Genomic DNA, 15,892 nt, shown 5'->3' with positions numbered 1-15,892 from the left:
TTCTAATTATTGGAGGAAAAACACACACACACGTACAGTTTGTTTTTGTGTGCGCTGTAGTTTTTTGCCCGTCTGTGAAGTTGTGTTAGCTTAGCTCATCAGAGCCGCTCCCGAGGCAGAGAACTCTCTTGTCAGCTGTTACTCTTTGGCGCAGTCACAGACCACCGTCCTGCCGACGTGGCGGGGCGGAAGAGCCGCTGGCTGGCACCAAACGGGTGAGCTGCACTGTCACTTTCATAAAAACAAAACTGTCTCCCAGCTTTATAATTTTCCTTTGACTATACAAGCAAAGAACTGCAGTTCAACTTGAGATTAGTCTTTCATAAATTTGCTGCATCGCTTTGTTTTTGTGTGTTTGTATGTGTTTAGGAAGTGAGAAACATCCATTCATGTTAGCGTGAAAGTAGAGCATAACAGTGCTCTTTGTTGCCTGTCTCTTATACAGCGTTGCCTATGCTGTCACGTTGCATTAATGCTATAAATCGCACTAAAAAGGCAGGGCAGTCTTTAATACATCCTTACTTAGGTGTTAGCATTAGGGAATTATTATTTGTCACGCTGTCACGCTCTATATGAGTCAGAGGAAAAGATGTTTATATAATTTATGTCAAAAGTGCAAGATTATTGTTACTGCTCAAAATGCAAAATGAGAATTATGAGACCGTGGTTTCCAGTATCTGTTTAAAGCATTTTTTTTGTGTGTGGGTGAAAACATATTTTTCTATTTTGTGAAGTTTTATATATATATATTAATTATTATTTTTAACCACACCAGCTCTTCTGATTTAAAAAACAAAAAAAACCAAAAAACGTTCTGCACAAGGACCTTTTTCTGGCAGAAAACTCCTTTTAACAGTAATAAAATCACTGAGTGATAGTCATATGCATCTGAGTACAGCAACTGAACACAAGATGGCAACATCGGACATGAAATGACCAGCAGTACTGTCGCTTTAATTATAGCACATATAAAATTCTGTGTTGTCAAAATTATTTCAGTTGAGTCCAGTTTTATTTAGTTGTTCACAGCAACAATTCCCCTCACGGCACTTTCTACTGCAGCTTTAATGAAAAAAAAAATCACATTTAAAACCTCACTCACTTATTTACGACACTTGGCAATGGCGGGAAGGAAAAACTCTTTTTTAATAGGAAGCGACCAACAAATCTAGCTTCATTGAGGGACAGCTATCTGCTACCATATGGTGGGAGGTTGAAGGGAACGAGAAGAGGAAAAAAAGGAGAGCATAGCGAGAAAATGTCTCTAATTCCAGGCCAAATAAAATAAATAGTATCCATCGTGTTTATTAGAGAATCGGGATAATTGTTCGTTGCTGCAACAGTTTAGAATAAGATAGAAACTCGACTCTTTATTTACAGATTATTTAATGCACACCTGCACCCTAGAATGCTTCAAAGAGAAAATACAAAGACAAACTGCAACTTTAAGATATGGAAATAAATAAGTTAAATAAATAATAAAGGGCTAAAAAGAAAACAAAAATAAGAATAAATGGTACTGCACCTTAAGTAAAAACCAGGGTGAGATAAAAGAGATACCCACTCAAGTGGAGTCCCTTTGGTTGTTGATGCCACAGTGGCTAAACGTGGATCTCCCATGCACTGAAAATGGTGTGTGTTAAATAATGGTGTCAATCACTAATTCCCAAGCCAAATCTGAGGCACCAGTGCAGACCCAAGACAGGCATTCCTGAGATTACATCTCTCACCTGGCCTGGGCTGAGCTGGGTAAGGAGCAGGTGACCGGTAAGAAGGGGGTCTGGGTGTGTCTTCAGGGACTGCTGCATGTGACTGAGAGGGATGGATGGGGTAGAAATCCAAGTTGTCATTTTTTATGATTTTCATTTTTATTTATATATTTAAAAAAAAATACTTATTCTACATCACTTTAAACCAGGAATGTCAAACTCCTTTTACATGGGCCACATAAAGCCCATTTTGATCTTAAGTGGCTGGGACCAGAGAAATTAATAATACCTGTGTAAAATTGCAGCAATGAAGGTGGTTGGTCTTTATCAATAGGAAAATCTGTGAAACTTATGAAAATACAGTCAAAAGTTCAAAATCTATGCATCCCTTTCTAAAGCTGTCCAGGGGACCGGATTCGAGACTTCACCGGGCCAATTGTGGACCCCGGGCTTTATGTTTGACACCCCTGCTTTAAATGGTCCAGGAGTCTCTATATACCCCAGTTTTTTAATTGTTATTTAATACATTATATATTATCAACAAAAGTCCCTTACAACATGTTCAATTGCAAGTACAGTGAGCTGCAGAAAAAAGCTCCCAGTCCTTAAAGCCAGATGTTTTTAGCCCAATCACACCTCTTATGACGTATGTGTGGGATACAGACACAGCTTGATTGACTTTTTCCTCAATCCTCTTTGGCACGGAACAGTTTACACAGTTGGTACTCTTAGTACTTCATAATTTGAGGAACATTGTTTAGTGTCACTAAAGTTAATCCCAATGAAAAGTCTAATTCACACTAATAATTAAACGCTGTGTGAATGTGCCAGGCCTCAAGAGTTTCACACATGATAAAACATGTAAGAACTGAGTGTTTCCACTTTATGCTTAGATTTGTATAAACAGTGTTTTTGTTTTAGGGAAAGTGCATTTATACGAAAGACACAGATGAGCAGTTTTCCACTAAAAATCCAACTTTTTGCAGATCATCATGTCTCAGGCTGCCTCCTCTGATGCTGACCCCTCCACAGACCCCACCCCTCCACCTGTTCAGCCCCCCGACCCTGTTCCCAGCCTCGGTCAGGATGTACCAGCAGCCGGTACACCCCCAGCAGATCCACTGCAGCCTCTTTTCTCCCCTGAGAGTTTTGATCAGTCCAAAGAGCAGTCGACCACAGAGAACACCACCACCTCTGAGACATTAGAGGGTCAGGCTGACCAACCAGAGTCTCCTGCAGAGAGTCAGATGACTGAATGTGACCAACCAGTGAGCCTGGAGCCAGACACAGAGGCTGCAGAGGAAGATGTGGAGGTTTGTTTCACAAGCTGAAGTTTGATTTATGTTTCCTTGACACAAAGCACTGAGAGGAAAATGTCTCATAGATACACTTGCACACAGTTATAAAATAACTTCAAAGAAACAAGAATTTTGAATATATTTAGGATTTTTATTCAGGAAATTGTATATACAGGCTCAAATATGTACATATAATCACTGAAATCTTTAAATAAGTGACACTGAAGGTGTTACACTGTCTTTTAGCTTGACAAAGCCAAAGCCTATTAACTTCTCGTTAGTTAATTTGATTGATGAAAACTGCTAGTTTCTGTTTTCATGATACATGAATTTCCTTAAAGCTAAGATCCAGCCTTTCTATGTATAATACAGCTTCATATTGACATTTTGAAATATTTAATAATAAACAAGCAATTATGATATGTATTTAGAGATTTGTGATTGTCATTTGTTTTGTACTTTCACACATATTATAGACCAAACGGTTAACAGTTTTATTCCTTTCCTATGATGGATATTTGCGCACAGAAGTCCCTCCTGGACAAAGAAAAAGGTTGGGGAGCTTGGAGTTCATGGGGAAAATCTCTTCTGACCACTGCCACCTCCACAGTGGGTATGTCCCAGGTTTTTCTCATCCAATTCTTTTCTTCACATTTACACCCATTTCACTCACCACCAGTCCCTCCCTGAGCTGGTTCTGCCAGAGGTTTCGTCCTGTTAAAGGGGAGCTTTTCCTTTCCACTGTCGCCAAAGTGCTTGCCCATAGGGTCATCTGATTGTTTCTCCGTATTATTGTTGGGTCTTTATCTTACAATATTAAGCACATTGTGGCCTTGTGATTTGGTGCTGTATGAATAGAATAGAATTGAACTGAATTACATTTCACCCTGTGATTGGCCAGTTGTGCATAACTGTGGCACAATCTGATATCCCCATGTTGATGTTGTTCTTGCGTCACCATAATAATTTTGGTTCAGGGTCAACATTGAAACTGACCAGTGATGTTGTGTGAGCATACAGTTAGCATTAACTGAGAAGGTAGCTAATGCTATTGAAAGCTATTACTAGCGAACTAACATGAGTTAAATTTGGCTAACAAAAACCTAACTCCATAGTAAATTTATTATATTGTATAAATTAATAAAGAAAGCACTTGCAGTGCTTACTATTTATTCCAGGAGGGTGTTTTATAAAAACAGAGCTATTTGTTTTCTTTTTCCCCTCCATTGCACAGCTGTGACATCACAGCAACATGACTGGTCAGTTGCACAAATGACGATGCACAAACACCAACACAGGAATGTCAAATACACCATAACTATGAAAGGACCCAAACATTGTTGCACCCAAATCTGTACACGATTTGTGGTGCAGCAATGTTTTCCAAGATGCACAATTTGAAAATACACACTGTCATCACATAAACACTTTAACAATATCTATATGTGTATTTGCTCATGTGTAGCGATTCAGAAATCGCTGGTACGGTATTTCTGCAGTAGCAGGGACCTGATAGCAAGGTGATAGTAACAGACAAGCACAGAGTCCTTCCATAAGCAAGTGAAGAAACATTTTATCGCTTGTCTTACTTCTGCCATCATTCTTGCGGTTTCAAAATTGGCTCATAGATTTCAGCCAGGATTATTATAGGACCATGTGTTTTTATATATGTAATGAGAAATGTCGCTGGCAAGCAGGAGAAATAGACCATCAATGTCTACTTCTCCTCATGTATGTGAGTCTTTAATTTGCTGCTTTCTGTGTGCAGGTCAAAGCCTGACCTCAGTAAAGGTGAAGGCAGGAGAGGCACTTCGTCTCCACAGAACCTCAGTTGGAGAGGAGGCACAGGAAGAGGAGGAGGGAGTGGAGGAGAAGACAGAAGGAGGAATCGAAAGCAGAGAGATTGACCTGTCCAACTCCGGGGAGTCGTCTTCTCCTACTGCAGCCACAGCTTCTAGCAGGGGCGTTTTCTCTACAATCACACATGCCGTACAAAACACTGTGAGTGAACACACATACACGCACAGAGAGACACACAAAAGGTATCCATCTGATGAAGCTTCCAAACCATGTCATGAAAGAGTGTTAGTGGCGATTAAATCATACATTTCACCAGGCAGTCATGTACTCAGATATGAAGAGTCGTCTCGTTTTCTTAGTGCCCATAATGCCGCCTCGACAGTCTGCTGCCGTGTGGTCTTAGGGCGCTCTCTTTTGCACTTTGGTGTCCACAGCAGAGCTGTCTGTGTGATGGAGTTGTGCTTGTTTCTGATGATGTGCTTTACCGAATGTTTGGAGGTCGTTCAGTTTAATCAGATCCACAGCAGTCTCCTGAGACTTTTAGACTTAGTGAGAGTTTTTTATGGTCGCCCTCAGTCATTCTCCTTCCTCCTGGCAAAATTTTTAAATATTTAGATTTCAGGTTCTCTCTGTCTCTCTCAGGATAAGTCAGTGATCAGTATAATGCACTAGTGGTGTCACAGTTTTGCTCCTAACGTATAAGCATATAAAACTGCTGCTGAACTGCAAACATAATTGAAAAGCTTCCCTATTAACCCTGAATGCTACAGTATTAGCAGACAAGTAGATGCAAATAGAAGTAAGTACTCTGAAAGTGGGGCTTATTTAATCTACAAAATCAGGTTAATCCAAAATAAACTGTTTAATAAGATGTCTCAAAATATAAGTGAGATTTTAAAAAGAATGAACTCTACAGAGCTTAACCTATTTAATTAGTTAACCCTTTAACTAATTTAGCCTATAGAGTTACAGCAGACACAGCACAGCTCTATTATAGCCTCAGATTGGTGAGAGTGCTTGACTGTGATGACTTCAGACAGCGTCCACGCTGCAGAAGACAGTCCTTGATTTACTGATCCTCCTCTGGACGTCGCTGCCAGCTCCTCTCCTCTCCTTCCCTGCGGCATTCCTCAATCTGTGTTCGATGGCAAGCCATGGTCGATAGAAAAGTCGAGCCCCTTCAGTGCTGTCAACGATTTATTTATTTGTGTTACATATTAAGTACCTCCTAATTCACAGTTTTAGTAAGCTGAAATATTTCTCATTAACACATGCTCTGCCTCTCGATTTCCTGCTGTGTGAAGGAGCGCAGTTAAAGTTAAAGACATCATCTGTGCTTTGAAAATCAGACTGGAAGCAGTTGTGAGCTGTTATGGATTGTAAGCAATGATCTCTTGATTTTTGGCAGAAGGCTGCAGTTTTAAAATTACAATCCTACTTAAATATTTTGCAAAAACATTCACTTTATTTTTTCCCTCTTTGTTCCTGACTGAACTGACTGAGATTTAAAGGGTTAATTGATTAATGACACATTTAATTAGTTAACAATGTATTTATTTCATTCATTTTGGCGCTCATGGACCTCAATAAACCAAGAGCAAGCTCATATTTTTTTAACTGAATTCATTTAGTTTTCAGTATGCAAACTTTCAGTATGATATTATTTAAATTACAACATTTTATAAAAGTGTGCAATCTAAATTTACAATTTTGTTGGTCAATCCTATTTTGTTTTTGTTTTTTTATTGTTTTCTTTAACAGGCTACTGTAGTTTGCTGAACTGCCTTTCCCCTCCCACCCTTCCTCGCTCTGCATCTGTCTCTCTGTGTCTCTCAGGGTAAGTCAGTGATCAGTGGAGGCTTGGATGCCTTGGAGTTCATTGGAAAGAAGACCATGACTGTTCTTGCAGAGAGTGACCCGGGTTTTAAAAAGACCAAAACTCTGATGCAAAAGACCGCGTCACTTAGTCAGGCATGCAACTGACCATCTCATCTCATCTTGTCAGATAAGAAATGAATCTGAAACTGGTGTGTCGTGTGTGTGTGTGTGTGTGTGTGTGTGTGTGTGTGTGTGTGTGTAGGTGTAATTGCTTTAAATTGGTGGCTCTGTTTTTTCTGATTTTTTTTTTTTTTTCTTTTTTCAGATGTTGAAGGAAGCCAAGGAGAAGGAGCGGGCCCGTCTGAGTAACCAGCCTATCAGTGCTCCCACAGCTCACTACGGTATTCTTTTTGATGACTACCAGGGCTTGTCACACCTGGAGGCCCTGGAGATTCTGTCCAATGAGAGTGAAGCAAAGGTAAGGCGCGAGTGTCGGGAATACAGAAAGCGCTTCAGAAACACTGCCTGTTTCAAGCAGTTTACCTGCAGCTGTGATTTTAGGTTCAAGCCTTCCTCTCCTCCCTGACCGAAGAGGAGCAGGAGGAGGTGAAGAAGGAGCTGATTTACATCAAGGAGATTTTCATCAAGCAAGAGGAAGAGGAGGATGTGGAGACAGAAGGAGGAGGACAGACGAAGGATAACGGTGATCTTAGTTCCCAATTACACTGTTCTACCCCCTTATGTGAGTGACCCAGATCGACTGCTAGACCTGCTGTAGGTGGAGGTGGTCCCTTAGCGCTGACCCAGGATCAGGTGGCCTTTGACAGGCACCTGGATGGGAAATGATAACCCAAACTGTTAAAAACAGGGTTTGTTGTTGAACACACTCATGACTGCGCTTATCTCTGATGCTGGCTGTGGGCAGCCTGCTGTTGTTCCTCAGGGAGCTTTAGCTCACTTATTTTAGTTTTAATCTTTTCAAAGTTTGTGCAGTTGTGCAGAAAGTTAGTTTGTGCAGATTCAAAGAGTGCTTTTTAAAAGCGTGCTCCATCAATTTCAGACACAAAGACTAATCCTGTGGTATTTGGTTGCTGTTTAAAGCCGTTTACACAGCCTTCTCCAGTTTCAGCAACATTGCAGGAAAAAAGTGAGGCAATGACTTTTCCTTTGTTTCTTATGAGGCAACAAACTTATGGAAAATGGCCTGAGTACCCCTCCTTCTCCTGTTACTGATACAGGATGATCTTTTAGCATCTTATAACGAGATGAAAGACACTGCATGGCTTCAGTGAAAACGTGACCAGATTAACTGCGTTGTCATCCTTGAGTCAGGCTCTGTCAGCACACAAAAATATGTTCTTTTCTTTGTTTATATGGAGGTCATCTAAACTCCACGAAAAAAAAAAAATTAAGAAAATCTGGACCTTTTCCTCATAAACTAAAAAATAGCATTCCTTTGCCTGAACTCTCTTGTTCTGACCCAGTTCAGCCTCTAATAATATTGCATTAGTATCGTCACTGGTCACTGGTACAGGTAACCTAACCTGACAAGTAGGTCTACCTAGGGTTATGATCAGCCACCCTTTTGATCCCAAACGTCTTATTATCTGACCTGACATTTTTGTTTTATTCACTCTCTTATGACTCTGACAAGTCACATCAATCTGTTATATTATGTCGTAATTAGAGTTCAAGAATCCAAATTTTCACTTAAACATCTGCTTCATGTCAAATAATCTTATATGCTCTGCATCCTAGAACTTACCCAAATTATATTTCCTCTTCCTAAAAGCCCTGAAAACCTTAGATCCTTACGGGAATCAGCGATGACGGTGACTGTTCCTAATCTGCTAAAGAAGTAGAAAATGTTCTACTGGAGTGAAACTGTGTCAGTGTGATGGCAAGTTTTGGTCTCGTCACATCTCACCACTTTACATTTTAAAGGGTTTGTGAGGGGCACCTTCAGGGGATGTCATGGAGGTGCACAGCTCAAAGCAGGCAGGCGCCCTTTTGCTCGGAGGGTTGAACAGGATGCCTGATCCGGCGTTTGGTGTTCAGGGGCCACCGACACATTTGCAGACTCAAGAAAAGCCAACAGAAACAATCCATAAGATCCAGGCGCCGAATCTGCATGTTTTACAATTCCAGCTGTAATTTATACACAGGAGTTTGAATTACGTTGGCATGACAACAACAATATACGCTTCGTGATCTCAGCATGGAGTAAATCGACTGATTCCTGACATGTGGTGTAAATGCGTGTAGCATCACACTTTAACACGTGCTTTGTGTATTTAAGTAAACTGACACGAGGTGGTGCATGCCTTTTGTGCATTTTTATCAGCTGCTGATGGCGAGGAGTTTGTGAGTGTTCTCACCGAGCTGCTCTTTGAACTTCATGTTGCCGCCACGCCGGACAAACTCAACAAGGTGACTCACTCACACAGATGCCAGTAGTTTTCATCCATCCATCCATCCATCCTGCATTTTGCTATCAATTTTAAATTAACTGTCTTTTCTGTAAATTGTACAGTTTAATAATAAATACAATCTTTTATATTTTTTTATTGGCAACACCGGTTGTTAAGTTACTGACACTTACTACTTTACATCAGCACCATCAGTGGGTGAAGCGCCTTTTTGCCTTCTGGTACATTGTCTGTGACGAGCCTTTAAATCACAGACTGTGTATAAAATACAGACCTTAGTTGTGTGGCTGAAAAGCGAAGCTGGTGTTGAATTGCCTAAAACCTGTATTTCCTCTAATGTCCAGAAGGAGGCGACTCCTCTGGTTTCAAAAAGAGGTCTGATTGTACAGAAGTCTAGGAAGTAGCCAGTATACTTGTCTGTGCTCTGAATGTCATATCATTCTGCATTATATGGACAAAGGTATTGAGCCACATCATTTATGAATCCAGGTGTTTTCAGTCTCGTGGCCACAGGTATATAAAGGCAGCCTGCCTTTACAAACATTTGTGAATTTGAAGGTGGCACTGTGATAGAGAAATGCCAGTGTTGCAACTCTGATTCAGCTGTTGCAACAAGTCAACTGTAAGTGGTATTACTGCAAAGCAGAAGCATTTAGGAATCACCGCAAGTCACGTAACGTTACAGCACAGGATTGCCGAGTGCTGAGGCACATAGTGCTCTGCTGACTGAGTAACTGCAGGGTTTCGACATCAGCACAAAAACTGCGCCCGGTGCTTCATGACTCGGGTTTCTGTGGCTGAGAAGCAGCACGCAAGCAATACATCATCAATCTGGCTTTGGCGAGTGCCACATGAACACCACCTGCCTGACCGAATCGTGCCTGCTCTAAAGTTTGATGGAGAAGGGTTGTTGTCTTTTTTCTGGGGTGTCATAAACACTCCTGTAGGTGTAATGCACAGATAGTTTCCTTCACATAGTGATATGATTCTGATTTGGAAAGAAAATCTTTGATTTTTCTTCTATAAAGCTGTGTTATGAGTATTAGTTTATACCTCGTTTTATTATGAAATTGTGTTGAAATCATGCATTTCAAATTCCATAGTGTAGTTTAGTACCAGGAATATTCTAACAACCACCAATCATTCTTCCTATTTGCTCTGAGAAAACGGTCCACAAAGCTACAAAAATACACATCTTTGTATCTACACTCAACATAGTAACTCTGCATCCTGCTGCAAAGCTAATTTAAAAGTTATCAGCCCCTAAAGCCATCCTGCGTAATCACATTCACATATATAAAAACCAATATTAGCATATATCCATGTATATGCATCTAATTAGCATACATCAGGATCAGGGTGGGAATGTGTCTTCATGCAGACCTGATGAGTGGTAATTATGCTTCCTCAGGAGGCTGAGGTCTTTTAACATCTGCAGGAAGCTCCTGAGGATGTTTTACCAGTCGGTGGTTGCTGGAGTACTTTTCTATGCTGTGGTGTGCTGGGGGAGCAGCACAGCAAAGAAGGACTCATCCAGGCTGGAGAAACTGATCAGGAGGGCTAGCTCTGTGGTCGGCATGAAGCTGGACACTCTGGTGACAGTGGCAGAGAAAAGGACATTAAAGAAACTGATGGACATTATGGACAATGCCAGGCATCCTCTGCACACGGCCATTAACAACCAGAAGAGTCTGTTCAGTGACAGGTTGCTTCTCCCAAAGACAAGAACTAACAGACTTAAAAACTCCTTTGTCCCACACGCCATCAGACTGTTTAACTCCTCTCTGGAGGGGAGAGGGAGGGGAAACAGGAGGACAAAGGAGGGAACAACTAAGCTGTAGTGCCTCTTCACCTCACTGTGCAATACCTTTTGTGCAATACTTTTGTAAATAGTCAACGGTGCAATAGACTCAATACTTGAAATGTGCAATTCACTTGTATTTTTATTTTTATTCCTATTTATTCTATTTATCCCCTTCGTATATTTTATTTATATTGTCTCTGTATTTATATATATGTGTGTGTGTATAACTCTGTAACTTCTGTCGGTGCTGTGCTTTTTTGGAAATCGAATTTCCCAGAGGAACCCACCCAAGGGATTAATAAAGTTCTATCTTATGCATCTCCAGGCTCGAATGAGGGCCCATGATTGGGTGAGCAAGGTGGAACAACCTGTCACTACAGAGACAGTTGGCAGGGAAACGCAGGACCAGCCAGGAGGAGAGGAGAACAAAAAGGAAGAGAAGAAGAAAGACGGAGAAGAGCTGGGGGAGAAGAAGGGCGAGGAGGAGGAGATGAAGGGAGGAGAAGAGGCAAAGGAGAGCGACCCCATATCTGTAGAGGTGACGTCTCATCTGCACTGTTATGACTTCTGCTTTCAAGTTTAAATTCCGTCACCTTTTCTTCCTGCTGTCACTGCCTTATTTGATTTGAATCACTTATTCTGTGTGTGTGTGTGTGTGTGTGTGTGTGTGTGTGTGTGTGTGTGTGTGTGTGTGTATACACTCACCTTCCTCTCATCAGGCCATCTACCTGTCATCGGTCAGCAGTCTGGCAGAAGTGACGGCTCGCAGCATCGAGCAGCTCCACAAGGTGGCGGAGCTCATCCTCCACGGCCAGGAGCAAGAGAAACCAGCCAGAGACCAGGCACACGTCCTCACCAGGTATGTGTGTGAATGTGTACTTGTATTACACACTTACATTGTGGGAACTTCCTTCTGTGGGTATCCCCTTGACAGGTTCAAGGTTATGGTACGGGTTAGGGTAAGCCTCCAGGAGATCAATATAAGCTGTTGTTATGTCTTTGCTAAGGGAAATAATGGAAATGTTTGGGATTTGGCATTTGTGATTGTTGAGGTTAGGTTCACAAGCAAAGAAGACTGAAACAGTCGCATACACTGCCTGGCCAAAAGACAAGTCACCACCTGGATTTAACTAGGCAAATACATAAGAGCTTATCATTTCTTAGACAACCGTGTCAGCTGTTACTGCGTTTCACTGAAATTATTGGACTGTGTCAAGCAAAGAAAACAACTAAGGAGATTGTTGGAACTGCTAAAATTGGAATGAAATGATAAAAAATCAACATGTAAGAGCCTTTCCACACACACAGTGCGAGAACAGCTCAAGTGATTGGGACTAAACAGCTGTGTAGCCTTAAGAAAGCCACTTATCAGTGAGGCTAATCAGGAAAAGGGCTTCAGTATATTCGGGAGCATAAAGATTGGAGTAAATGAAAAAAGGGTCATGTGGTCTAATGAGTTCAGATTTACTCTGTTCCAGAGTGATGGGTGCATCAGGGCAAGAAGAGAGGCGGGTGAAGTGATGTATTCATTGTGTCAGGTTTCTGCTGTACAAGCCTGTGGGGGCAGTGTTACGATCTGGGATTGGTTCAGAAATTGAGGTCAGCTTACTACCTGAAAATACTGAATGACCAGGTTTTTCCTTTAGTAAATGTTTTCTTCCAATGTGGTTGGGTTGGATTCATCAGGCTCAAATTGTAAAAGAGTGGTTCAGGGAGTTCAGGGAATAGGAGACGTCATTTTCACGTGGATTAGACGCAACAGACTCCAGACATTAACCCCACTGGGATGTGCTGGAGATAACTTGCCGTAACAATCCAACATGCTCATCATCAACACAAGATGTTGGTCAAAAATGATCAAAATAAATGTTGCACAGTTCACGTGTGCATAAGCTTATGAAAAACGTGCTGTTATCAAAGATAAAGTCGGTCCAGTTAGAGGGTCTGATTTTCCTTTTTTTCGGCCCTGTGCTAGGGCAGATACTGCAGCTTGGGGAAGGCTTTGATAAGGATCTGTTTTACCAGGATCATTTGGGTGAATCCCCCTGGTACCAAGGAGAGAGGAGGACAGAGAGAAAAGGGGATTGAGGGGCACTAAAATAAGAACAGTTAGGTGTGTATGGCATTAGGTCTACAATTAAAGAGCTAGCAAAAACTAAATGTGAAGAAATAATCCATTTGCACATAATGTGTGTCTGCATGTCTGTGTGTGTGTATCTGTGAGGTAGAGAGAGGTCAAGGAAGAGATAGTATCACTACTCCAAGGAGTGATGCATGCTCAAATCCACTCTTCTTATTGCAGGTTGACATGTGCCATGTGTAAGGAGGTGGAGTGTTTGGCCAAGAAGTTCTCTGATACGCTGCTCGATGTTGGGGTAGGTGAGAGTGTGTGTGCATGTGGGTGTGTGAACATTAGGGATGATTGTGACTATTCTAATAATGTTTGCTATTGTCAAAAAGTATCCATCGGGGTTTAACTTTAGTTCAGTTGGGGCCTATTTTAAGTTGTATGAATACACACGGGGTGCTCTAATGAGTATTTATGCCAACAGAGCAGTCTCTGTAGAGCTGACTCATAATAAATACAGTGGTCGTATTCATTGTAATAAAACATTTCACCCACTACAACAACGTGACTCAGTGACAGCAGAGCTTTTTAGATGTAGCAGGAGATATATCAGACAGCTGATGTGTGAGTATTTGTTTGTTGGATCAAGTCACTGTTTCTTTTGTTTGTTTGGGGGTTTTTTCATAGGCTCTGCTGACAGTAGTAAAATAATTTTTGATCTTTGTCTTTGTACTTGTGTTTTTCTGCTACTCCATCATCTTTTATTGATCTCACGAGTGTCACTGCCTCTCTTTTTTAGGGCCAGAGGAAAGCAGAAGAGCTGAACCCACTGGTAGAGAGTGTGCTGCTAGAGGTGAGATTTTTTTACTTTGAACATCGTGAATAAAAATAAAAATGGATAAAATTAATGATGTAGCAGTCTCATGATGAGTGACAGATAAATGATCAGGATCATCATCACTAATGCAATGGGAACTGAGTTTTAAGAGGCACTCAGACGAGATCCACACAGCGTTTAAAGACTTGTTCAACATTTTTCAGAATGCATTTTTTTTTTACAAATTGCATCTCTAGAAACAAATCTTTCCTCATTTTTATTGTTATATCTCTGTGACAGCGATGCCAGGAGGCATTGTTTTCTTGTGAGCAAAGCACCTGTTTAATGCCTCGAGGAATTTCTGGATGACCAGAAACATCCAGAGCTGTGCACACAAACTGTGCACATGTAGCATTGTTATATTCCATCCATCCCCATCATGGATTATTCTCACTACAGGTGTCTAGCTAGAGGATTTACAGCTGTTGGAGCAGAATAGCAAGAGAACAGTTTCTGTCCCCAAGCCATCAGTCTTTGAAACTCTCAATTATATACATATATGTATATATGCATATATATTGTTCAGCACTATGCTACATCTACTTATGATTTCCTATCCGCAGGGCTCCAACAGCACCAACTACATCCAGAATGCATTTCAGCTGCTGCTGCCCATCCTGCAGATCTCCCACATCCAGAGCCAACACTGCCGACCCGCCACAGAGGCCGCAGCACAGATTCAGCATTAACACTGCCTGTGCAACTGCCTGCCAGTGTGTCTATTGTTGTACAGTAAAGTATAGAGAATAGAGTCACCAGAACAAGTGCTTTAATCTACACTAAGTGCCAAATAGTAACAGAACACAGAGAATATCATCAGGAAGATACCAGCTTAACTGACACACGTAGTGGTAGCTCGCATACGTTTTGTTTGTGTGTTTGTGCCACGTTGTGTCTCTGAATGTTACTTTGCCTGTTTTGCCGTTGATGTTTTGCTTTAAGAAACCAAAATGACGTCCACGCCTCAAAACCAAAAAACAGAATATTACTGATTGTACTGATCAAACTCTATATTATTGTACATTGAGCTTTCTTTGCACAACAGGAAAAAACATAGACTAACACTAGTAGAGTGTCTGTTGTGTTGACTGTTTAATTGCAGGTTAAGATAAAATACCAGCGTCAGTGATTATATATAGTAATATCATACTTATTTTGTTTTCTGTGTTAAATTATATGAAACAACACTACCTTATATTTTATTTCCATCTTTTGTTGTGAACATTACTAATGTGATGTCGGTTAATTAATTTCTGTTTGCGTCTTGTTGTTGGACTGAATTAGATGAGCGATACCACTCTCTACGCTAAAAGTGAAACCACAGCCTTTTGAAGGGAATCGGCTAGTTTGGCTGCACCAAAACCAAACAGTGTGAAATACAGCAACAAAATAACAATAAAACATTTAATTACCCCAGTAAAACAAAAACTGTCTGTTTTGGGGGGGTTTATTAATTCAAACCTGCAATAACTGATTTTAGAGACATTTTTTGTGGAAGTAAATAGTGAACACTTGTGTTATGTATCACCTTTTAAACACTATCATTCATTTAGTGAATTTTGACTCTTTAAACTCTGATTTTGGCTTTTGCTAAATCCTAAAGGGGACATTGAGCTCTTTAGCCGGAATTACTCCATCATGTGCATCTGTTTGTTGCTAAACAATGAGCTAACTCATTGTTCACTCACTTTAAAGGTTATTGAAACACGATAGGTAGATGTGGATTGTATAACTCGCACACAGCAATCTTTGCTGAAACGGAGTGTAACTTCTGATTCTTTGGTTATAAATATGCATTAAAACTGCCTCACTCTGCAAAACTGTTGGTATAAGGGTCAATTTATCTCAAATTATTGTGGGCCATCTGCTCGACCAGCTCCAGTCTGCATTCAAATTTAAAGATACAACATTGTAATATTTATTTGTATGTACAAGAAAAAATCAGTATTTGTTGCATTTTTGTATATTTCAAAATTAAACATCATTATTAGACTCATCCAGTGGGTCTTGAAAATAACAAATATGCATATACTTCACAAGATAATTTTCTCCGTTATAATAAGACTTACATCTGGAAGCTCCTGAAATT

At 40.7% G+C, this 15,892-nt stretch overlaps 1 protein-coding gene across 3 annotated transcripts; it reads left to right on the top strand.

Annotated features, from left to right (window-relative positions):
• Positions 1-164: 164 nt before the first annotated feature.
• On the top strand, positions 165-15,623 carry fam114a1 (family with sequence similarity 114 member A1). 3 transcript variants are annotated; one of them, XM_085276936.1, is made up of 13 exons: positions 165-215; positions 2,696-3,022; positions 3,536-3,620; positions 4,776-5,008; positions 6,644-6,778; positions 6,951-7,103; positions 7,187-7,328; positions 8,970-9,055; positions 11,184-11,396; positions 11,578-11,717; positions 13,161-13,233; positions 13,726-13,779; positions 14,367-15,623. In XM_085276936.1, the coding sequence occupies exons 2-13, from the start codon at positions 2,702-2,704 to the stop codon at positions 14,490-14,492; spliced, it is 1,761 nt and encodes a 586-aa protein (XP_085133062.1). In that variant the 5' UTR covers positions 165-215; positions 2,696-2,701; the 3' UTR covers positions 14,493-15,623. The 3 variants fall into 3 exon arrangements, with proteins under 3 accessions (XP_085133062.1, XP_085133060.1, XP_085133061.1); XM_085276934.1 differs by having other exon boundaries at positions 7,187-7,367; XM_085276935.1 differs by having other exon boundaries at positions 194-1,767; positions 7,187-7,367.
• Positions 15,624-15,892: the final 269 nt, after the last annotated feature.

The sequence above is a fragment of the Mchenga conophoros genome, linkage group LG6, assembly GCF_057382185.1.
Source record: "Mchenga conophoros isolate Kocher_MC1m ecotype Shallow Benthic linkage group LG6, M_conophoros_male_GT1.1, whole genome shotgun sequence".
Taxonomy (NCBI): Eukaryota; Metazoa; Chordata; class Actinopteri; order Cichliformes; family Cichlidae; genus Mchenga; species Mchenga conophoros.
Note: the sequence above shows the minus strand (reverse complement) of the source record. Positions and strands in the feature narration are given on the sequence as shown.